The 25,868-nt window shown below is 43.3% G+C and overlaps 1 protein-coding gene across 1 annotated transcript in view; it reads left to right on the forward strand.

Moving 5' to 3' along the window:
• The window catches only part of rnf144b (ring finger protein 144B), a 43,490-nt gene extending 17,923 nt beyond the window's left edge, over window positions 1-25,567 (forward strand). The window contains exons 4-8 of the mRNA XM_084335731.1: window positions 3,940-4,000; window positions 13,062-13,275; window positions 13,547-13,691; window positions 15,992-16,081; window positions 23,940-25,567. Coding sequence (XP_084191857.1) covers window positions 3,940-4,000; window positions 13,062-13,275; window positions 13,547-13,691; window positions 15,992-16,081; window positions 23,940-24,107 — 678 coding nt within the window. The 3' untranslated portion in view covers window positions 24,108-25,567. The remainder of the gene's footprint in view (window positions 1-3,939; window positions 4,001-13,061; window positions 13,276-13,546; window positions 13,692-15,991; window positions 16,082-23,939) is intronic.
• The last annotated feature ends 301 nt before the right edge of the window (window positions 25,568-25,868 follow it).

Genomic DNA, 25,868 nt, shown 5'->3' on the forward strand with positions numbered 1-25,868 from the left:
CCAGGCATCTCTGTCCTGAGCTGTTCTCTCCAGTTGGTTCCAGGTCATCTTCATGGTCTTGGTGTCTGCCTCCAGGTCTCTGCGCCAGGTGTTTTTTGGGCGACCCCTTTTCCGCTTGCCCTGCGGGTTCCATGTTAGGGCGTGTCTGGTGATGGTACTTGCGGGCTTTCGCAGGGTGTGGCCTATCCAGCGCCATCTGCGTTTCTTAATTTCTTCTTCTGCGGGCAGCTGGTTTGTTCTCTGCCAGAGTTCGCTGTTGCTGAGGGTGTCTGGCCATCGGATGTGGATGATCTTCCGCAGGCAGCTGTTAATGAAGACCTGCACTTTCCTGATGGTTGCAGCTGTAGTTCTCCACGTCTCTGCTCCGTATAGTAGGACTGCCTTGACGTTGGTGTTGAAGAATCTGACTTTGGTGTTGGAAGTCAGTTCTTTTGAGCTCCAGATGTTCCGTAATTGCACGAATGCTGTACGCGCTTTCCTTATTCGTGCTCTAACGTCAGCATCTGAAATACCTGACCTGTCACCTATCTCTCTGAAAGGTAGGGATGCACCGATCCGACTTTTTCAGTCCCAATACCGATACCGATACCTGGGTTTGGGTATCGGCCAATACCGATACCGATCCGATACCCATTGTCCAATTTCTTTTTACAAAAAAGTAAAAAAAAAAAAAAAGAATTTAATCCACATTTCTTTTCTTTTTTTATATTAAAATAGATTTTGTTTTTAAGAATTGTAAAGGATCACAAGTGTGTTTTTGATTTGTTGTAAACAAAGACAGAAAATAAACTTAATTCATTCAATTAATAAACTGTATGCCTCACTGTCACTGTGTGGAAGAGACTGGGATCATTCTTTTGTGCAAGGCAACATCAGGCTTGACTTAAAACATTACTTTCCTAACTTAGTGAAACTAAATGTAACAAATTAACACATAGATATAAATGTACTGAATGGTTATTTATTATTTTATTTATTATAAAAATAAAAAATAAATCCGATATATATAAATCCGATATATATTTTTTTACCGATACCCGATCCAGCTATTTTACTGATATCGGCGTCCGATACCGATACCAATATTGGATCGGTGCATCCCTACTGAAAGGTCCCTGTGGCTAAAACCCTGAGTGCGCTCAGAACTTGTAGGTGTGGAGGCACAGGATTTGACCGGCGTGTGTTGTGTCTGAGTTGAGGCTCCAGAGTATTGCATACATCTGAAAGGACCGCTCTTGGCAATCTGAAACGGCTAAGCAGCCACTCATCTGGCTCTGCAAATAGATCTAGATGATCTCTAAATATGCGTTCTATGCGTACGGCCTGGGCGGCCAGAGCATCTAACTGTTCTAACAGCAATATATAATCCATTTCAGAAGCAGAATACAGAATACATGCAATAAGTTCTGGGTTTTTTTAAGTCGTATTTGGGGGCAATTGACCAATGGTAGGCTTTTTTTCTTTTTCTCAACTGGGTAAGAGTTTCTTATCTGGGTAAGAGTGCTCTCGACCACTCTTAACATTTGGACTTGCCAGGGCGGCTGGGTGGTGCAGCGGACTAAGCGCTCGTCACCAACGCAAGAGACACTGGTATCAAATCCGGCTGTTAGTGTTGCCTCCGGCTTGGCCGGCCATCATACTGGCTCGATTGGCAGTCAGCGGGAGGGAAGCCGGTGGGTGGGTCCGGGTCGTTGTAAACAGTGACTCCTACAGTTCGGTCGGGGCGCCTGCACAGCGAGGGAAGGATCTGGAGGGAGGTAGTGTGACCTTCCACACGTTACACTCTCCCAGTGAGAGTCCGCGCTGCCAGGTGAAAAGAAGTGGTGGGCTGGGTACCCATGTGTCGGAGGAAGCATGTGATAGTGTCCGCCCTCCCAGACCGCCCTCCCAGACTCCGGAAGCCTGCCTGCTGGTCTCGAAGCAGGGGATCAACTGCTGTTTTCATTCTCCAGTTCTTTCTTAGGCTGAGGTTACACCTTTCGTATCATTTCGTATTGTTTTCTTATACGTATCGCCGCGACGTCATGCGCCTCGAGTCACACTTTCGTTTTTTTCCGTTTTTGTCAGCCGAGCACACTGATGTAGTACACTGCCAAAGCAGTAGGTGGCAGTAGGTGGCAAACATGAAGGCAATTTCAACCAATCAGAACGAATGTGCCAATACACTTCCTGGTGGAAGCTCCAGCAAAGAAAATGTCAATAAGGCAGGCGCCTATGCCGCGCCACCATCTTGCTTTTTTTACTCAATGCAGCAATTCTTTTTTCAACAAAGCCTAATAAAAGTGCAATAAACAAAACGGATACATTCACTGTGTGTTCTGCCTGTCATTTGTTGATGAAACAAAACTAACATCAACACAAGTGACCACCAAGAGCAGATAGTTTAGTCTAAAAAACGATCGGTAGCATTGTTAGCTGCATGCTAACGTCAATGGAGTATGCCATTATAACAATATAGCATTGTGGCTAGAAGCTAACGTTAGCTCACGCTACTTAGCCAGCACTAAAACTGATGATATCGCGAGCTATCAGTAGTTAGATAACATTAGAGACAACGCTGTGTGTATTAAACAAAGGTGAATAGATGACTGGGCCATTTTGTTTAATGCTTGTTAAGTTGACAGAGGAACTCTGAGCTAACAGGGTCTGAATCCTGATAGCTCACGTTAGCCAGCTGCTCATGCAATCGGTAATGCTAGCAGAATGAATGGATGTAAACTTTATTTAACATATTGCATATGGGTACAATACAATACGGCTCAATACAAACAATTGTTAAGGGAATGCAGACTGTTGTAGCTTGGACTGGGGTCCTTATAACAATAACTTGACAACACATGGTAGCTGAAGCTATTTGGGACACGGAGCTCTGTCCCAAACACACACACTGTTGTCACCGGAAGGGCACGCAGATGGTATCTACTGCGCATGGGCGTTTTCGCAACAACTGCTCCGTGCTGACTACACGCTGTTGTTGACTAGTTTTTTTTGCGTATCTCCAAACGCAAACACAATTTTGCGTTTCAGCCGTATCCACAAAAAAACGCCAAAAAACGCATTTCTGTGTAGCTGGGACATGAAACGTCGTCAAAAACGTATAAAAAAACGCCAGGAATACACTAGTCTAACCATAGCCTTATACTGCTTTACAATAACTAATCAATAACTACTAAATAACTAATAATAACTCATATTATTACATGGCGTTTTAACATTCGCCGAAATGCTTGATTGTGATTGGTCAATAGCGCTCGTCAGAGGTCCGTTATTACTCGATAACGGACCTCTGCTGAGCAATAATGACCGCTGTTCGCAGCTGTAGCAATCAAGCCCACTGACACACACTGCATCAGTGCAATCAGTCCACACACCTGCCGGCTGCCGGCGATAATAATAACTTTATTTGGGCTGACAGCGGACAGAGCCACAGAACAACTGCGTCTGCATTTGATCTCGTCTTGTCGATGGTGTAAAATGAATTAGGTATATTGTTAGTAAGTTAGCCATGTAATAAGCGGGATAATGTATAGCTATACTCGGTCATTGTCGCAAAATAATTGACCTTCACTACGTTTAAAACACCTCTGCGAGGCGCCTCGGTGTTCTAAACTCCGTGTCGGTCAATTATTTTGCGACAATGACCTCGTACATACATTATCCCTTACTTAACTACTAAATAACTAATAACTACTAAATAACTACTAAATAACTAATAATAAGTTATAACTAATCAATAACCAATCATAACTAATCAATAACTACTAAACTCTTTCTCTGTGCTTTACACTGAATCAATAACCACTAAATGCCCTAATAAACTATTTAACTAGTATCTTATGATGTTGTGTGATAGCCCATACATGTATGTGCATATAAGTGAATGAAAGGAAATCAATGAATAAAATCAAACTGTTCTTTGTCTCTCGTCTATCGTTGCAGATCGCCAGTCTAGCCCCGGCAGATCAGGTGGAGCTGTACCAGCGTCTGAGGTTTGAGAGAGGTGGGTGTGTTAGTGGTGTGTTAGTGGTGTATTAGTTGTGTGTTAGTGGTGTATTAGCGGTGTATTAGTGGTGTGTTAGTGGTGAGTTAATGGTGAGTTAATGGTGTATTAGGTGTCCTGCTGATGGGCCAGTGGGCTCTTTCAGGTCCCTCACTGTCTGTTACTGGAAGCCGTCCAGTCCTGCTCCTAACGTGGCTTAGAGGTTATTGAAACTCCTATAGACTCGTTTAGAGTTTGGACCGGTGGTTCTCAACCTGGCGTTGGGGACCCCCTCAGGGGTCATGAAAAAATATACAAATACATACAAATTTAAATCATCATGTTTAAAATAAATTTGATATATAAGCTTTTTTTTCTTCCTGAAATAATTTGAAGTCTAAAGCCCTCCTGCAATCATTAATTTACATAAACCTTTTTTTACATTTAGTAATTTAGCTGACGCTTTTATCCAAAGCAACTTACAAGTTCTGTACAACAAGTCAGCAGGAAGGGTACATCTCTGGCAGCTAAGGGTCAGTGGCATTGTTCAGCTAGCAGTGTCAAACTTGAGTGCTACACTCTGAGTGCATAGTAGTATAGACATATTAGCATAGTAGGCCTAGGTACTAGTATAGACATAATAGTATTACTTTTATTTATTTTAATCTATTAGGCTATAAATCCGATTAAATAGCCTGAAATGAGAAATAAGAATCATTATTGTGTGTCACCATTCTGTCCGTGCTTGCCTGTGTTGTGACCTTGTGTTTTCAGGGTTTTGAGTTTCTCCTCCGATAACTGAGGATTCTGGTAACTGCTGTGTGACTCAGGGAGTTCCCAGCAGATAAACCATAAAGCACAGACACAGGTTACCAGCAGTGGACAAGTACACAGTTAATAAAAGTAGAAATACTCAGATAAAATAGAACTCTGGTAAAAGTAAAAGTCCTTCAGATCCACTGCTCTCTAAAGGTTGTGTTGATAATGAATGGAGTTGAATATAGTTCCTACATGAAACTGCTCACAACAAGGTCTGTGTATTATCCTGATCATGATTTCTCGAAAGATGTCGATTTCCAAATGTATTTTGTTGCTTTAAGCACCACAAACCAAGTGCCATTCAGCTCCGTAGTGTTGTGGCGTAACGACAGATCTCTACGGCTGATAGGTCTCCAAAACATGACCAATCACACCAAAATCATCTGGATGGATAGATGGCACTCTGGACAAGCACTTGTCCTTAATTTTGGATGAACTGCCCCTTTATCACATTGTAACCTGAGCTGTGTTTACCGTAGGACCATGCTGGTCTGTTTCCACGGGTGGGGAACAATATACTGGGTCGGGTCAATATCGGCTATTGTTTACACCAGACAAATCATTAGACGTATGATACTGGAATAAGACACGAGTACAAAGTCCAGACTGTTTGTGCATCAGTGCCCCCCCCCCCTTTTATGATTCATAATGAAACTATGACCTGTCGATCTGGAAGCAAGCAGAAAACGCGAGCTCTGATCTTTGTTTGTTTTGATTGCGAAAGAGAATAAATGTATTTACCTTGAAACCCCTAAGAAGAAAATCTCAGCTTATCTCTCTCCCGTCAAGCCTTGGCCAAACATTTGGATTCTTACCCTTTCTCTTTTGTAAGCTGTTGTTGAAGGAGGCTAGTTTCTGTTTTTGAATTACAGAGATGGAATGGTTTCTACTGTTATTATGATGAAGGAGAACGAGTTTCATACTTCCGGAGTTCCGGGTGTTGGAATTTCTCTCGTTTTTATTTTCTTTTTACAACTTGACTTCCTCCAAGGACTCAGATGTGTAGAATGCAATAGACTGAACACTCGAGAACACAGTTGTTGTGGCTACATGTAGTTCTGTCAAAAGAAGCCACGAGGGGCTGAACAGTGGAGTATTAATAAACACTGTGCCAAAATATGCGTTTAAACAATTTATTCTTTCCACTTCACAAACCACTAGTAAAAACATAAACTGGTACCAGTTACCAGTATAGATTGCGTGCGTGTCTTGTTGCAGTCAATAGCAAACATACGCTCCGCTCCCTCTCTCACCCTCTCTCTGTCTACGCCCGTGTCAACACAGGTGAATGAAATCACATGTGACTCCTACCATTACCGCCCGTGAACACGCCCACCACTCTGTACAGTACAACAAACAACACAACACTATAAACCATAGAGAATACTGAGAGTTACATCTATGGCTCCTACACTGATCTTCTTCATACTCAATAGTTGAAGTCACTATCATTATGACGTCATTACAGTATATAGTATACACTGCAGTATCATAACACCAATTCTAACACCAACGTTATATTGGAGGCTTGACTCTTATTTTAGTCTCCCACACCAGCTTCTCATGCTGATTTTAAATTGCCTCACTGAGAGGGTCCAGCAGGTCTTTGTCAATGGGCAGATGTCCAACATGTCGATTTCCAACACTGGCTCCCCCCAAGGTTGCGTTTTGTCTCCCCTTTTATTTATTATGTACACGCAGGGGTGTAAAGTACTTGAGTAATTGTACTTCGTTACAATACTTAAGTACTGTTTTGGGGGATTTGTACTTTACTCGAGTATTATTAGGTTTGTATACTTTGTATTACATTTCAGAGAAAAAAAACATACTTTTTACTCCTTACATTTAAAATGCAGACCTACAAAGTACAAAGTACAAATCTTGCAGGTCCAACCATTTTAATGAGTATTTTTGAATTGTTTATCTGGTCAAACTAACGTTATTAATCCTGCGACCGCAGGTAAACAGCCAATCAAATCCCCATCAATGGAAAATGAACCCGCCCATACCCATGCTGATTGGTCCTTGTGCAAGACTAGAAAGCGGGGATCTTTGATTAAACACCTGCTATCAGAAGAATAGAGTCAGTGACAAGACAGGGTGTGTGTCTTGGGTGGGGATGTGGTGGGGATTGATGTGTGGGGTGGGGTGTTTGGAAAACTGACTGTTAAATTCCTCAGTCTAAAGAGATGACCTTGCCCCTGGCAAGCCTTCTAGTGATCCATTGTTAAAGCGCCTCCGAGTGAATCTTTTCCAGTAATGAAGAACACTCTTATCTCAGTTTTTGGATGAATCCCACTCATGAGAAACAACTAATATGTGATTCTTCTTGCAGGGAGTGCAGAAACATCTGCACTCCTATCACAGATAGCTGATAAATGACATTATTAAATTAAATGTCCTCTGTTCTTTCATTTCAGCATTGTCTATCGCAGAACACATTCCATTGTGGGCAGAGTGTATGCTTGGTTTCATTCCAGCCTTGCCTAAACACCAGCTGATGATTTCACTAATTGGCTCACCTCTTCAACTAACTCACCTGGTGCAATGTATAGTTAAAATGAAAACTTGGCCGATGATGGAATCCTTTAAAAAAAAAATTACTTTGACTTTTTAGTACTTAAGTACATTTAAAAGTAGGACTTTTTTACTTTTACTCAAGTGTGTTTTTAGCCAGATACTCTGACTTTTACTTGAGTCAGATTTTGAGACAGTACCCATACTTTCACTTAAGTATAATTTCTGGGTACTTTTTACACCCCTGTTTACACGGACAGCTGCAGATCGCTTCATGACCAAAGGCATCTGGTTAAGTTTTCAGACGACACTGTCCTGGTATCCCTACTGCTGCGCTCCGAAACTGATCATGAACCTGTACTTCACGACTTTGTGAATTGGTGTGATGAGAATTACTTGGACCTCAATGTCTCTAAGACTAAGGACATGATAATTGACTTCAGACACAACCCCGATCATCAAGCCAGTGTAGCTAGTGTAATTCACGATGAGGACGTCCAGATTGTTGAATCGTACAAATACCTGGGAACTGTGTTTGACTGTAAACTGAAGTTCAACCTAAATACAGAGTATTGTTAAAAAAGGTCAGCAGAGGATCTACCTGCTGAGAAAGCTGAACTCTTTTAATGTTAGTGCGAAGATCCTGAGCACTTTTTATAGTTCTTTTATTGAAAGCCTCCTAACTTTTTCTTTTATCTGCTGGTTCAGTGGCCTGTCCATTAAAGATAGGAACAGCCTACAGTATATTGTGAAAGTGTGCTCCAAAATAATTGGAGTAAAACAGAGAGACCTATGTTCTCTCTGGACGGACCAGGTGGTCAAGAAGGGGACGAGCATCACAAATCAACCCCTCCATGCTCTGTCTCAGCGGTTTTCACTGTTGCCTTCTGGCCGCCGTTAGACGTCCCACCAAGTAGGACCAACCGCTACGCCAAATCTTTTGTCCCCTCGGCTATCAGACTTTTAAACACAGACAGTAGTCATTTTAAGTAGCCTTTTGCACTTGGTTGTCTGTTTTTACTTTTAATTTTATTGCTGGATTGTATCACATGGAGTGTTTCTCTTTTTATTTGCCGTGCTGTCGTTGAGATGTTTTGTTGTTTGTTTGTCTTTGTTGCTTGTTGGTGAAGCTGCAAATATGAATTGCCCCACGCGGGATCAATAAAGTTGTCTGAATCTGAATCTGAATATTCCATTTAATACATAATGTTGTTTGTTGGGCAGTAGGGCAGCCTGGTCGTTAGAGAGACCGGTTTGAAACCAGTCCCTGTCAAAGTGTCCATGACACTCAACCTGTTTTAAGGGTTCCTGAACATGGCTAACCCTGCACTTTGACCCCCACTAAAATGTGCACTTGTGCATACAGGAGAAGACTATTTCCTTTATGTTGTCACACACACGCCTACAAACCAAACAAATACGTAATTCCCCCATTCTTACTGTTACTTGCTGCCTCAATAATGTGCTTCAGCCTCAGCTCTGTAGTTATCTGGTGCCTGTAGTTATCTGGTGCTTCAGCCTCTGTAGTTATCTGGTGCTTCAGCCTCTGTAGTTATCTGGTGCCTGTAGTTATCTGGTGCTTCAGCCTCTGTAGTTATCTGGTGTTTCAGCCTCTGTAGTTATCTGGTGCTTCAGCCTCTGTAGTTATCTGGTGCTTCAGCTCTGTAGTTATCTGGTGCTTCAGCTCTGTAGTTATCTGGTCCTTCAGCCTCTGTAGTTATCTGGTGCTTCAGCCTCTGTAGTTATCTGGTGCTTCAGCCTCTGTAGTTATCTGGTGCTTCAGCTCTGTAGTTATCTGGTGCTTCAGCTCTGTAGTTATCTGGTGCTTCAGCTCTGTAGTTATCTGGTGTTTCAGCCTCTGTAGTTATCTGGTGCTTCAGCCTCTGTAGTTATCTGGTGCTTCAGCTCTAGTTATCTGGTGCCTCAGCTCTGTAGTTATCTGGTGCTTCAGCTCTGTAGTTATCTGGTGCTTCAGCCTCTGTAGTTATCTGGTGCTTCAGCTCTGTAGTTATCTGGTGCTTCAGCTCTGTAGTTATCTGGTGCCTCAGCATCTGTAGTTATCTGGTGCTTCAGCCTCTGTAGTTATCTGGTGCTTCAGCCTCTGTAGTTATCTGGTGCTTCAGCCTCTGTAGTTATCTGGTGCTTCAGCCTCTGTAGTTATCTGGTGCTTCAGCCTCTGTAGTTATCTGGTGCTTCAGCTCTGTAGTTATCTGGTGCTTCAGCCTCTGTAGTTATCTGGTGCTTCAGCCTCTGTAGTTATCTGGTGCTTCAGCTCTGTAGTTATCTGGTGTTTCAGCCTCTGTAGTTATCTGGTGCTTCAGCTCTAGTTATCTGGTGCCTCAGCATCTGTAGTTATCTGGTGCTTCAGCCTCTGTAGTTATCTGGTGCTTCAGCCTCTGTAGTTATCTGGTGCTTCAGCCTCTGTAGTTATCTGGTGCTTCAGCTCTGTAGTTATCTGGTGCTTCAGCTCTGTAGTTATCTGGTCCTTCAGCCTCTGTAGCCACCGTCTGTCTGCAGTTATCTGGTGGCAACATTGCCGACCAAGGACAGCTGGACATGTGTCTCATGTCAACCAGACAGTCGTGTCAAAGTTGTACATTTTGACCTTTGATTATAGCGCCACCATCAGGGCTGATTGGTGATGGTATTTGTTTTGCCATGCATTGGCACATCAATATCTTGTCATTGTGGCAAGTTTTCACGTCTTATCAGGTGATCTCAGTGAATAGCGAATGACACAAAATGTGCACACCTCTTCCCCATCACGGGGGAAACACAAGTTACATGTCACTTCCTGTTCATGTAAGGTTTTTTCCCCAAAGTTGGATCGGGGCGTGGCGGTCATGCGGTGTGGCTACTTTCAGAATTACACAATGAAAGCTGTTTCTTCCTACAGTAGATGCCTCACATCAGAGTTCTTGAGAATCACAATGACTTAGGAGTAACGGGGGGAAATATATTTTCAAAAACATCTAAAGGGTGGACCATGGTGGACGTGGGGTGGTCCTGCGGGTGAACAAGGACAGCTGTATGTGTGTTCAAAGTCTTGTGTCCATCAGATTTACGGTGTACAAGTTCAAGTTCAAGTTTCTTTAATAGTTGTCATACAGAAGTACAGAATACTTTTATACAAAACGCTTCTTACTGTTACGCTCCAGAGACTCTGCTAGACAAGATAAGTATGAAATAAAATAGTATAGCATGTAATAGAAGTAAAAAAAGAAGTCAGTGTTCAGTATATACATATGTACAATGTTCGATGCAGAATAGAAGTAACTGAGTTACCATACAATATACAATATACTATGCAATGTACTAATGTACAATACTATATAGTGCAAAGCAGAAATGGGATGAGGTACAATTTAGGTACAATTTACAGTAAGGTATACGAGTTGTAGTGCAAATCCTTTACCAATAAATATAAAGTGTTAAACAAGTTATGGCTTTTCAAAGTTTGACATTTTGACCTTTTGATTGTAGCGCCACCATCTGGCTGCTTGGTGTGATGTTTGTTGTGATGCGTTGGCACATATATACTATGTCATGTCTCTATCATGTACTATGTCTATCATGTACTATGTCTCTATCATGTACTATGTCTCTATCATGTACTATGTCTATCATGTACTATGTCTATCATGTACTATGTCTATCATGTACTATGTCTCTATCATGTACTATGTCTATCATGTACTATGTCTCTATCATGTACTATGTCTATCATGTACTATGTCTATCATGTACTATGTCTGTATCATGTACTATGTCTATCATGTACTATGTCTATCATGTACTATGTCTATCATGTACTAACGAACAATAAACACTATGCAACAACCATCAAATGCACACAGCACACACACCCACACGCACACACTCACTTAAACAAACAACACACTGCAGCACCCACTCTCCACACTTTAGATCACACAAACACACTTTATATTTATTGATAAAGGATTTGCACTACAACTCGTACACCTACTGTAAATTGTACCTAAATTGCACCTCATCCTATTTCTGCCTTGCACTATATAGTATTGTATATTAGTACACTACACAGTATTGTATATTATATGGTAACTCAGTTACGTCTACTCTGCATCGAACATTGTACATATGTCTATACTGTGACCTCATTTTTTTACTTCTAATTTACATGCTATACTATGTTATTTTATTTCATACTTATCTTGTCTTGCACAGTCTCTGGAGCGTAACAGTGAGAAGCATTTTGTATAAAAGTATTCTGTACTTCTGTATGACAACTATTAAAGAAACTTGAAACTTACTATGTCTCTATCATGTACTATGTCTGTATCATGTACTATGTCTATCATGTAATATGTCTCTATCATGTACTATGTCTGTATCATGTACTATGTCTATCATGTACTATGTCTATCATGTACTATGTCTCTATCATGTACTATGTCTGTATCATGTACTATGTCTATCATGTACTATGTCTATCATGTACTATGTCTCTATCATGTACTATGTCTGTATCATGTACTATGTCTATCATGTACTATGTCTATCATGTACTATGTCTCTATCATGTGCTATGTCTGTATCATGTACTATGTCTATCATGTACTATGTCTATCATGTACTATGTCTCTATCATGTACTATGTCTGTATCATGTACTATGTCTATCATGTACTATGTCTATCATGTACTATGTCTGTATCATGTACTATATCATGTCTCTATCATGTACTATGTCTGTATCATGTACTATATCATGTCTCTATCATCATAGGCGGCGGGTGAGCTGGACATTAGGGTAGGCTGTAGACGGGCTAGGATTAGCACGGAGCGCGCAAAATGTTTCCCTTTTCTTTTTTGCTTGCACGCAAACGGTGCTGTCCAGGTTCTGATTTCATACAATACACACACCCACTACTAGGCTACTACAGCGAGCCCCACTAATTTCATATAGTGCAAATTAATTGTTCAAATGAAGGCATCCAATATGATTAACCATTGTCTTACCTTAATGCAACAAAATAAACATGCAACGTTTCGCGCATCAATGATCTTTTCTGCTTTAAGTTTGTCTGTGAGATCACTTTCAATGTGAAGCGGACTCAGAGTTTACTGTCTCTCCTGGCGCATATTGTTGTTCTTCTTAGCCAGTTTCGGATGCGCCTCATTGGCAAAGACCGTTCACAAGTTGCGGTGCCGACGGCAATGAAGGAAGCGTTTTCCGTAATTTGGATCTCATCATGCTTTGAAAACAATGTACATAGTAGCTCTAAAAAGTTTCCACGGTTTGATTAACTCTGACTCAGTCTCATCATGCCCTCGTAGAGCAAGCCCTTGGCCTCAGGTGATCCGTGTTATGCCCAGGCGGCATGTAACTTGGAATGGAGTTCCAGGTCTTGGCAGCTCTCACGGAGAGGGCTGATTTGCTAAATGTACTTGTCCTTAATGGAACAGCCAAGTCACCCGGTACAACAGTTCTGGTGAACCTGGAGGTGAAAAAAATCGGAAAGTGGGGGTGGGGCTAGACCATGGATGATTTTGAAGACCAGACTGGCATCGGTTAGTTTGATGATGCGGCGCGATTGGTTACTGCCTGCAGTCTGGAATGTTAAACGGCCACCACACCTACTGCCATTGACACCTTGGTTGGCCGACCCTTGCGTATTGTCACCACAATCAATGTCATGCGACTTGTCCTTTCAAACAGTTAGCCTGACCTGACCTGACTGAAGTCTCGTGTCCCCCTGCAGGGGTGCAGTTGGACCCTAGCAAGGCCTGGTGTCCGGCGTTGGACTGCCAGGCGGTCTGCAGCGTCAGCCCCGGGACCGAGGGGAGGCCCACGTCCGTGTCCTGCTCCGCCTGCCACGCCGTCTTCTGCTCCGGCTGCAGGGGGCCCTGGCAGGAGGGACACGCCTGCCCCGAGCACCAGCCCATGATGACGTCATCACCCTCGTCTGAAGGCAGGTGAGTCGGCCCAGCGAGGGCCCAGCGAGGCAGGTGGCCTTACCGGGTCCAGAACTCAGCAGAGGTGCTGTGGAGACGTGTGTGTGTGTGTGTGCGTGTGTGACAGAAGGAGAGAGAGAAGTGTGTTGGTAAATTCTCATTATCTCTCTCTCTCTCTCTCTCTCTGTCTCTCTGTCTCTCTCTCTCTCTCTCTCTCTCTCTCTCTCCTCTCTCTCTCTCTCTCTCTCTCTCTCTCTCTCTCTCTCTCTCTCTCTCTCTCTCTCTCACACAGGGCCAGGTCCACTAGTGACTGTGACCCGCCCATCAAACAGTGTCCTATGTGTGGTGTCTACATAGAGAGGAACCAGGGTTGTGCCCAGATGCTGTGCAAGAGCTGCAAACACACCTTCTGCTGGTACTGTCTGCAGAACCTGGACGTAAGTGTCCCTGCCTGTCCTTCTAGTGTCCTTGTCCTTCTAGTGTCCCCCTCCCTGTCCTTCTAGTGTCCCTGCCTGTCCTTCTAGTGTCCCTGTCCTTCTAGTGTCCCCCTCCCTGTCCTTCTAGTGTCCTCTGTGTCCTTGTCCCTGTCCTTCTAGTGTCCCCCTCCCTGTCCTTCTAGTGTCCTCAGTGTCCTCGTCCCTGTCCTTCTAGTGTCCCCCTCCCTGTCCTTCTAGTGTCCTCAGTGTCCTCGTCCCTGTCCTTCTAGTGTCCCCCTCCCTGTCCTTCTAGTGTCCTCAGTGTCCTCGTCCCTGTCCTTCTAGTGTCCCCCTCCCTGTCCTTCTAGTGTCCTCAGTGTCCTCGTCCCTGTCCTTCTAGTGTCCCCCTCCCTGTCCTTCTAGTGTCCTCAGTGTCCTCGTCCCTGTCCTTCTAGTGTCCCCCTCCATGCCCTTCTAGTCTCTACCACCTAGTCTCTACCAGCTAGTCTAACAGCTAGTCTCTACCAGCTAGTCTAACAGCTAGTCTCTACCAGCTAGTCTCTACCAGCTAGTTTCTAATAACTAGTCTCTACCAGCTAGTCTCTACCAGCTAGTCTAACAGCTAGTCTCTACCAGCTAGTCTAGTTTCAAGTTCAAGTTTCTTTAATAGTTGTCATACAGAAGTACAGAATACTTTTATACAAAATGCTTCTTACTGTTACGCTCCAGAGACTGTGCTAGACAAGATAAGTATCAATAACATAGTATAGCATGTAAATTAGAAGTAGAAAATGAGGTCACATTTAGTCTAACAGCTAGTCTCTACCAGCTAGTCTCTAATAACTAGTCTCTACCAGCTAGTCTCTACCAGCTAGTCTAACAGCTAGTCTCTACCAGCTAGTCTAACAGCTAGTCTCTACCAGCTAGTCTAACAGCTAGTCTCTAACAGCTAGTCTAACAGCTAGTCTCTACCAGCTAGTCTCTACCAGCTAGTCTAACAGCTAGTCTCTACCAGCTAGTCTAACAGCTAGTCTCTACCAGCTAGTCTAACAGCTAGTCTCTAACAGCTAGTCTAACAGCTAGTCTCTACCAGCTAGTCTCTACCAGCTAGTCTCTAACAGCTAGTCTAACAGCTAGTCTCTACCAGCTAGTCTCTAACAGCTAGTCTCTACCAGCTAGTCTCTAACAGCTAGTCTCTAACAGCTAGTCTCTAACAGCTAGTCTCTAACAGCTAGTCTCTAACAGCTAGTCTAACAGCTAGTCTCTACCAGCTAGTCTCTACCAGCTAGTCTAACAGCTAGTCTCTAACAGCTAGTCTAACAGCTAGTCTCTACCAGCTAGTCTCTACCAGCTAGTCTCTACCAGCTAGTCTAACAGCTAGTCTCTAACAGTTAGTCTAACAGCTAGTCTCTAACAGCTAGTCTAACAGCTAGTCTCTACCAGCTAGTCTACCAGCTAGTCTAACAGCTAGTCTCTAACAGCTAGTCTAACAGCTAGTCTCTAACAGCTAGTCTAACAGCTAGTCTCTACCAGCTAGTCTCTAACAGCTAGTCTCTAACAGCTAGTCTAACAGCTAGTCTCTAACAGCTAGTCTAACAGCTAGTCTCTACCAGCTAGTCTCTACCAGCTAGTCTCTACCAGCTAGTCTCTAACAGCTAGTCTCTACCAGCTAGTCTCTAACAGCTAGTCTCTAACAGCTAGTCTCTAACAGCTAGTCTAACAGCTAGTCTCTACCAGCTAGTCTAACAGCTAGTCTAACAGCTAGTCTCTACCAGCTAGTCTCTACCAGCTAGTCTCTACCAGCTAGTCTCTACCAGCTAGTCTCTACCAGCTAGTCTCTACCAGCTAGTCTCTACCAGCTAGTCTAACAGCTAGTCTAACAGCTAGTCTCTACCAGCTAGTCTCTAACAGCTAGTCTCTACCAGCTAGTCTCTAATAACTAGTCTCTACCAGCTAGTCTCTACCAGCTAGTCTCTAACAGCTAGTCTCTACCAGCTAGTCTCTAACAGCTAGTCTCTACCAGCTAGTCTCTAACAGCTAGTCTAATAACTAGTCTCTACCAGCTAGTCTCTACCAGCTAGTCTCTAACAGCTAGTCTCTAACAGCTAGTCTCTACCAGCTAGTCTCTACCAGCTAGTCTCTAACAGCTAGTCTCTACCAGCTAGTCTCTACCAGCTAGTCTCTAACAGCTAGTCTCTAACAGCTAGTCTCTAACAGCTAGTCTCTAACAGCTAGTCTCTACCAGCTAGTCTAACAGTGGTTATCGGATGTTCGCTGCAGGGTTGACACTACTATTAATCATGTTTGTATTGTCATCGCAGGGCGATATATTCCTGAGGCACTATGATAAAGGGCCGTGCAGAAACAAGCTGGGCCACTCCAGGGCCTCCGTCATGTGGAACAGAACCCAGGTGAGGAGACCCGCAACGAGGACCGTCGGCTTCAGACTGTCTGTGGTTCAGACGTGTCTGTGGTCCGTTTCGACACTAAGCCGCTGTGTTCCGTATGTGTTGGTTGGTGACTGCATGGGTTTAAGTGTCTGTGCTGCTGTTACACCTTTTTTAGGTCTATCTTTGCTGTTCTGGTTTACGATCAGGCCAAAACATGTGTTTGACACGGTCCAATGAAACGTCTTCATCTATGACCTGCAGGTTTTCTGTGTGTAAATTCTAAAACACTGAAGCAGGGGAGGACTGCTCTTTCTACTTTACAAAAGAGAGTGGGCAACATATTGTATATAATATATATATATATATATCTATATCTGCATATATATATTCTTGTTTACATACCTGTATATATACAGACACTGCCCACTGTACACACTGTATATCTATATCTGTGTATATCCCATGCCTACTCTTATTAGTTATACCACTGGCCAGTATGGCCTATAGTGTATTTATACTTGTATCACTGTACATAATAACACTGTACATACATCATATTGTTAATGCACTTTACCGTTACATTTGCACTCTGGTTAGATGCCAACTTCTTTTTTTTTGCTGTACTTGTGCTGTACGATGACAATACATTTGAATCTAGTCGTATCTAAAGAAGAAACATGGCATCAGACGCGTTTCTAAACAGGAGATACACAGCGGTGTGGGCTGCTCTCCCTGTAGAGGCCTCTGCTGCTCTCTGGCAGCTGGTGGTGTTGTTCTATCACTGTGTCTACATTGTCTGCTCCCAGACGTTTATCTGGACTAATCCCAGGGCCTAATCTGAAAGTCCTGCTCTGGAATGACGTCAGCTACTCAACACAGTGATTTTAATTGGCCTACGGTAGTAATCTCCACCCCGTCTCTCTCTCCCTTCCTTCTGCACTGTTGTCTTTATCGTCTCATTATCTGACTGAAACTGAAACCCGCTAATCGCATCACTGTTGTGGCTGTTTCCAAGCAATGTTTTTGCAAAACAGTTGATGGCAGACTAGACTACATCCTTGCCAAACAGGTCCTATCATGTTGCTACAATCTGTGTTTGTTAGACCAACCTAGCCTTCCTATAATAAGGTGATCATCCATACTCAACCCAACCTACCCTTTACCCAACCTGGCAACCTGCCCTCTCACCCTCTACCCAACCTGGCAACCTGCCCTCTCACCCTCTACCCAACCTGGCAACCTGCCCTCTCACCCTCTACCCAACCTGGCAACCTACCCTCTCACCCTCTACCCAACCTGGCAACCTACCCTCTCACCCTCTACCCAACCTACCTACCCTCTCACCCTCTACCCAACCTACCTACCCTCTCACCCTCTACCCAACCTACCCTCTAACCCTCTACCCAACCTACCCTCTAACCCTCTACCCAACCTACCCTCTAACCCTCTACCCAACCTACCCTCTCACCCTCTACCCAACCTACCCTCTAACCCTCTACCCAACCTACCCTCTAACCCTCTACCCAACCTACCCTCTAACCCTCTACCCAACCTACCCTCTAACCCTCTACCCAACCTACCCTCTAACCCTCTACCCAACCTACCCTCTCACCCTCTACCCAACCTACCCTCTAACCCTCTACCCAACCTACCCTCTAACCCTCTACCCAACCTACCCTCTCACCCTCTACCCAACCTACCCTCTAACCCTCTACCCAACCTACCCTCTAACCCTCTACCCAACCTACCCTCTAACCCTCTACCCAACCTACCCTCTCACCCTCTACCCAACCTACCCTCTAACCCTCTACCCAACTTACCCTCTAACCCTCTACCCAAGCTACCCCCTAAGTTATAACCCTCTACCCAACCTACCTACCCTCTCACCCTCTACCCAACCTACCTACCCTCTAACCCTCTACCCAACCTACCTACCCTCTAACCCTACCCAACCTACCCTCTCACCCTCTACCCTACCTACCCTCTTACCCTCTACCCTACCTACCCTCTTACCCTCTACCCTACCTACCCTCTTACCCATAGCCTGGAACAGAGGTTTATTCTCAAGGACCCCAAATTGAGCTATGGACCCATTCGATAATACATTGTCTCAGGGACACCTATTTGTGAATATGTTGGTTGTTAAGATATGATTGGCTCACTAAACGGCTCCCGTTGTAGGATGTTAAGATATGATTGGCTCACTAAACAGCTCCCGTTGAAGGATGTTCTTTATTATGCAGTGAGTAGTAACTTCTGAAGCGTTACTCTCGTTACTATTCCTCATCGGCACCAAAACCACCCTCAGCAGATCCGGACCCATCACACTCACCATAGTTCGCAACCTCTGCGTCATCCTGGACCCCACCCTCTCAATCGACCCCCATGTCCGCTCCATTGTCTAAACCTCCTACTTTCACCTCTGCAACATCGCCAAAATTAGACACTGCCTCTCACCCCCTGCCGCTGAATCCCTCATCCACGCCTTCATCTCCTCCCGCTTCGACTACTGCAACTCCCTCCTCACTGGCGTCACCTCCCGCTCCCTCCATAAACTGCAGATGGTCCAAAATTCAGCCGCCCGCCTCCTCACAAACGCCCGGCCCCGTGACCACATCACTCCTGTCCTCCACTCTCTCCACTGGCTCCCGATCAAGGAAGGCATTAACTTCAAAATACTACTCCTCACCTTCAAAGCCCTCCATAGCCTGGCCCCCCCCTACCTGACTGACTTCCTTCTCCCTTATCGCCCCACCCGTTCCCTCCGGTCCTCTTCCACTGATTCCCTCACTGTCCCGTCAGCCAAACTCAAACGTTTTGGTGATCAGGTCTTCTCACGTGCTGCACCCCGACCTGGAACACCCTCCCTCAGTCCATCAGAGACTCTCCCTCACTCTCCACCTTCAAATCCCATCTCAAAACCCACCTGTTCTCCCTAGCATTTAACCTTCTCTACCCATAACCTCCCTCCTCCAACCTGTTGTTGTTTGTTACTGTGGCTCCATGTTCCTGTGTATTTCATATTGTTCCCTGTTTCCCCTGTGGTTCTATGTTTCTTTTGTTTCTTTGTTTGTTTTTTCTCTTTGCCTACTGTCAGCGACTTCGGGTTACTGAGAAGTGCTCTATAAATTAAATTTATTATTATTATTATTACTCGCTTCATAACAAAACATCCTTTAACCCATTCTCTGCCGGAGCTTATATCCATCCTTGTAGCCTCTCTGCCAGCACTATTTGTCTATGGAGATGTTCACCTTCTTTGCAGGGCTATAACTTTTTTAATTGTATTGCTAAATTGACATTACTATGGCCCATTCAACATCAATTATCTATCGTTCAGGATGTAGGAACGTTTTACTTTTTCATTCACACATTCATACTAAAATACCGTCCAGAGTATAAATATGTTTTTATCGTTTTCTGCTGTATTTCATAGAACGTGAGATATAGCCATAAATGCATATATTAGATGATCAAATGCAGTTTGATACCGATCAACGTTATATTAAAAATTTCAACTGTACATGATCCTAAACGTCATGACTGGTCATCTGCTGGTGACCGGAGGGGGGAGGGGGGGGTCGTTTATAATTCAATGACCGACGTTAAATGATTCATGTAGTATGGGTGATATATAGATCAGAGCAGTTTGTATGGATAATAATAATGAAAAACGCTGAAACTCACGGCAGCTTCCTCTTACCGTTGGGCGATCACACTGGCGCAAACAGATCCCAGTTATGTGATGTTGATCTAGGTGATCCAGTTCTGGTTTGTATAATACTAATATACGTCCAATCATGTTGTTTATTGAGTTATGGCAACGGATCGATATCCACGGTGTCTGGATAGAGTCCCGCGAGCGATAACGAGTGGCCGGACGGAATAGGGGACGGACTAAGCACTTCCGGCCACTTCCGGTTTTAGCAACTCGCCGATCGGCCACCAGGTGGCGGTATTGAAGCGTTGCAGAGTTGAGCGGAGTCCTACAACACCAGCCAAGACTCCGTGGGTGAAATGTGAATATCATGACGAAAATATGAAATATTTATCTCAAAGATGCCTTTAGGCAGATTACGCATGGTGGAGAATGACGTGTCATCGGCGGAGAATGGGTTAACGGGAGCTGTTTGGTTCAGCGGACCTACTTGTTCATATCTTAAGATACAATTTAAATCCAGGTGTCCATAGCTGTTAAGGATCAGAAAGGTCTGACCTCCTGACCTCCAGTGAAGTAAACAGGGAAATTAAACTGTTCCCTCAGGAACACCCTCAGGAACACCCTCAACGACCCCTGGCGGTCACCAGACCCCACACTGAGAACCACTGCCCTAGAATAATAGTAAGAGGACGGGTCAGTGACATCATTGAAAGGTTTGACAATGGCTTCCCTGTTACCACTGGGAGAGCGCTGTCTCCTCACAAGGCATCACTGTAGCTGTTGTCACAACACTTCAGGAATGTGGTCTTGGTACAAGTGATGATGCTGGTTTCATATTTAAAAGAACACTGCAACATTTTGGGAAATTAGCTTACTGTCTTCTCCAGAGAGAGACAAGATGGATACCAGTTTCCTCTCTGTGCGTTCAGTAGAAAGCTATCTGGCTGCACGTTAGCCTAGCTTAGCACAATGAATGGAAGCGGACATGACCGGCCTAGCCTAGGCATTGTCCAACTAACACCTCTCCCGAAGGCTAACCGGTCATGTCCGCTTCCATTCATTGTGCTAAGCTAGGCTAACATGCAGCCAGATAGCTTTCTACTGAACGCACAGAGAGGAAACGCGTATCTATCTTTTTGTCTCTCTCTGGAGAAGACGATAAGCTAATTTGCCAAAATGTTGGCGTGTTCCTTTTAAGGACATGTTTGTTTCACATTCTGAATGAGGGCGGCAGACAGTGACAGTCTTCAGTTTTAGAGAAGTTGGCTTGTGACTCGAAGGGAAGTGAAAGATGATCGCTTTCCCCTCCATCAGCAACTACCACCAGTGCCCTTGAGCAAAGCACTGAACCCCCAACTGCTCCATTGGCCAACATTGGAAGGCTGGTTGTATTTTCACAGCTCCCAGGTGTTTATGCAAACTAATTGAAAGCAAATTATTTCCCATTAGGGCTACAATATCTCCTAGATGTTCCCTATAAGTTGAGACACCGTTGATAGTGTTCCTTATTGTCAACATTTGTTTTTCTTCTCCTTCTTCAATCATTATCAACACAAACAAACCTTTTACAGACACAAAACACAGCAAATACATTTTTATTATGTATCTGTCTAGTGCAGTGGCTCTCCAACTGTTTCATGTCTAGGAATTCCATAATTGTCTATACTGTAGGTATACTGTACTGTAGATGATGATGAGGAATGATGTCCACTAGATGTTGAAATGATGTCCACTAGATGTTGAAATGATGTCCACTAGATGTTGAAATGATGTCCACTAGATGTTTTAATGATGTCCACTAGATGTTGAAATGATGTCCACTAGATGTTGAAATGATGTCCACTAAGATGTTTTAATGATGTCCACTAGATGTTATAATGATGTCCACTAGATGTTGAAATGATGTCCACTAAGATGTTTTAATGATGTCCACTAGATGTTATAATGATGTCCACTAGATGTTCTAATGATGTCCACTAGATGTTGAAATGATGTCCACTAAGATGTTTTAATGATGTCCACTAGATGTTATAATGATGTCCACTAGATGTTTTAATTATGTCCACTAGATGTTGAAATGATGTCCACTAGATGTTTTAATGATGTCCACTAGATGTTTTAATGATGCCCACTAGATGTTTTAATGATGTCCACTAGATGTTGTAATGATGTCCACTAGATGTTGTAATGATGTCCACTAGATGTTGTAATGATGTCCACTAGATGTTGTAATGATGTCCACTAGATGTTGTAATGATGTCCACTAGATGTTATGTAATGATGTCCACTAGATCAGTGTTTCTCAACTGGTGGGTCGCGACCCAAAAGTGGGTCGCGGGGCCATTTTGAGTGGGTCGCGGATGTGTGTGTAAAAAAAAAAAAGTAAAAAAAGATTTTTTTTCTTTTTTTTTTTTTTTACTTTTTTTTTTCACTACCTATCTTTGTGAAAGTGGCTTCTCAGCTCTGGTCCAGCTGAAGACAAAGCGGAGGAACAGATTGGACATTGAGCATGACCTCAGAGTTGCTTTGTCTACAATCACCCCAGACTTTGAGACTCTTGTCAGGAGCAAACATCATCCCCAGTTATCCCATTAGTCCCCTGCATGTTAAGCTAAGAATTATGCTAAGAAGGATATATTATTTATTATTATTATTATTTTATTTCATTGTGTTTTTAGCCCTTAGTTGCACTTTTGTTGCAACCCCAGTTATCCCATTAGTTCCCCCAACCGTAGGTCTGTTTTGTTAAGCTAAGAAATCTGCTAAGAAGCATATTATTTATTATTATTTTATTTCATTGGGTTTTTAGCCCTAGTTGCACTTTTATTGCAATCCCAGTTATCCCATTAGTTCCCCCAAACTTAGGTCTGTTATGTTAAGCTAAGAAGTCTGCTAAGAAGCATAATTATTTATTATTATTATTTAATTTCATTGGGTTTTTAGCCCTAGTTGCACTTTTGTTGCAACCCCAGTTATCCCATTAGTTCCCCCAAACTTAGGTCTGTTATGTTAAGCTAAGAAATCTGCTAAGAAGCATATTATTTATTATTATTTTATTTCATTGGGTTTTAGCCCTAGTTGCACTTTTGTTGCAAACTCAGTTATCCCATTAGTTCCCCCAAATTTAGGTCTGTTATGTTAAGCTAAGAAATCTGCTAAGAAGCATATATTATTTATTATTCTTTTATTTCATTGGGTTTTTAGCAATAGTTGCACTTTTGTTGCACTTTTTTGTGTTTATTTCATGTTTTGAAAGATTGCGTATTACTGCAAATATATTTTTTTTACATAAATCATAGTGGTTCAAAATTTTGGGTCGCGACTTAATGACTAAGGAAAATGTTGGGTCCCGAGGCTAGACCAGTTGAGAACCACTGCACTAGATGTTGTAATGATGTCCACTAGATGTTGTAATGATGTCCACTAGATGTTGTAATGATGTCCACTAGATGTTATGAAATGATGTCCATTAGATGTTATGAAATGATGTCCACTAGATGTTATAATGATGTCCACTAGATGTTCTAATGATGTCCACTAGATGTTATGAAATGATGTCCACTAGATGTTATAATGATGTCCACTAGATGTTGTAATGATGTCCACTAGATGTTATGTAATGATGTCCACTAGATGTTATGTAATGATGTCCATTAGATGTTATGTAATGATGTCCATTAGATGTTATGAAATGATGTCCACTAGATGTTATGTAATGATGTCCACTAGATGTTATGAAATGATGTCCACTAGATGTTGTAATGATGTCCACTAGATGTTATGAAATGATGTCCATTAGATGTTATGAAATGATGTCCACTAGATGTTATAATGATGTCCACTAGATGTTGTAATGATGTCCACTAGATGTTATGTAATGATGTCCACTAGATGTTATGTAATGATGTCCATTAGATGTTATGTAATGATGTCCATTAGATGTTATGAAATGATGTCCACTAGATGTTATGTAATGATGTCCACTAGATGTTATGAAATGATGTCCACTAGATGTTGTAATGATGTCCACTAGATGTTATGAAATGATGTCCACTAGATGTTATGTAATGATGTCCACTAGATGTTATGAAATGATGTCCACTAGATGTTATGAAATGATGTCCACTATGTTATGAAATGATGTCCACTAGGGTTAGATGTGGAGACGCGGCTCGTCTTGATGATCTATGAGCTGAACAGCTGCCTGTTGTCCTGCAGGTGGTGGGCATCTTGCTGGGCGTCAGTCTCGTGGTGCTGGTGACGTCTCCGCTCCTCCTGCTGGCATCTCCCTGCATCCTGTGCTGCTTCTGCAAGCCCTGCCGAGGCAAGAAGAAGAGGAGGAAGAGGAAGAAGGACCTCAGCCAGTCAGACTCCACAGCGTCATAATAGAACCGTTCTCCTCTCTATATATTTTTTTTTAATTGTCCCGGCCCGGAGAGCACTCTCTCAGAAAGCAGGTCCAGGCGGTGTGACGGGAGTCTGATTTAAAGTGGAGGGAAAAGGATGAATTCACAGAACATTCTCAACAGCAGGCTCTACTGGAGCTGACGCTGACCTGTTTCAACAGATGGTTTAATTGATGGACGTTTCCTGTTTCATAACCACATTCATGAACGCTCATTTGGCCTGTGCACCATGACATAGCTGCCATGGAACATGGTGTTAATGTGGTTATAGAGGCTTTCCACAGAACAGAACGCCCTTTTTTCAACATTCTGGAGGAGACAATGTGAGAAAATATACCAACAAATACATACTAAATTGGTGTTTTATTACTGGATCTTGTAAATAAGTCACAGTGGAACAGAAATATCGTGCTCTTCAAATGTTTTACCTGCTTGACCACCGCACGGAATTTAGGCATGTTCTTTCAAAATGGGTTACCAATTGTTATAAGCAGCCATGTTGGAAGAAATAGAATTCTGTGCAAAGCCTCTATTGAAGTCCGTGCTGGTTTAGTGGATGAGTCTCAGACAGCTGACGTGTCACCATGCTAGCAGACAGCAGGTATCAGACATGAGACTTGAAACCAAACAAAGCTTGAATGATTCTGACAAAATGAAATGGCAGCCATCTTATAGTCAGTGCATGAAAGGAGATGACCTCAGTATGTTCTATTAATTTCACAGCTGACGGTGAAGTGAGAGCTCTCTTGGGTCATGCTGTTAGTGGTACAGTATTGCTGTAACATTGGCACAACGGCACAGTTTTTCTCTGCGCATACCGGAGGCCATGTTGGGGCTGCCGCCATGACGCATATCGGAGGCCATGCTGGGGCCATGATGACTGCGCGAAGAGGCGCTTCGCAAACATAATTACAAATAATTTTGCCCAAGACATGAACAGCCCAAAATATTATTCTTGAAATATAAGAAATTCCTTTCAGTACAGACTCAGGTGTCTGGGTGTGTGGGTTTGATCCCTGTTAGATCACCACTAACGTCTAGTTGTTTCAGATGCACACGATGTGTTTAACCGCCAAATATAAAAATGCATACATGTACAAAGATATGAGTGGACACCAACAGCTCTCTCCCTAATCCAAGAAAACTAGTGCTAAGACACCAGGCGAATGTGTGAGTCTATGGTAACATTTGAGTCTTGACTATTTCAGATTTCTGGCTCTAGTTCATAAATATTGACTGAACTGTCTTAGGCTCTCACACACACACACACACACACACAGTTCAGTGTAACACCACCTCTCACACAGTACCAGTGTAACACCACCTCACACAGTTCAGTGTAACACCACCTCTCACACAGTTCAGTGTAACACCACCTCTCACACAGTTCAGTGTAACACCACCTCTCACACAGTTCAGTGTAACACCACCTCTCACACAGTTCAGTGTAACACCACCTCTCATACAGTACCAGTGTAACACCACCTCATACAGTTCAGTGTAACACCACCTCTCATACAGTTCAGTGTAACACCACCTCATACAGTTCAGTGTAACACCACCTCTCACACAGTTCAGTGTAACACCACCTCATACAGTACCAGTGTAACACCACCTCATACAGTTCAGTGTAACACCACCTCTCACACAGTTCAGTGTAACACCACCTCTCACACAGTACCAGTGTAACACCACCTCTCATACAGTTCAGTGTAACACCACCTCATACAGTACCAGTGTA

The sequence above is a fragment of the Notolepis coatsorum genome (assembly GCF_963971535.1).
Source record: "Notolepis coatsorum genome assembly, chromosome: 19".
NCBI lineage: Eukaryota > Metazoa > Chordata > Actinopteri > Aulopiformes > Paralepididae > Notolepis > Notolepis coatsorum.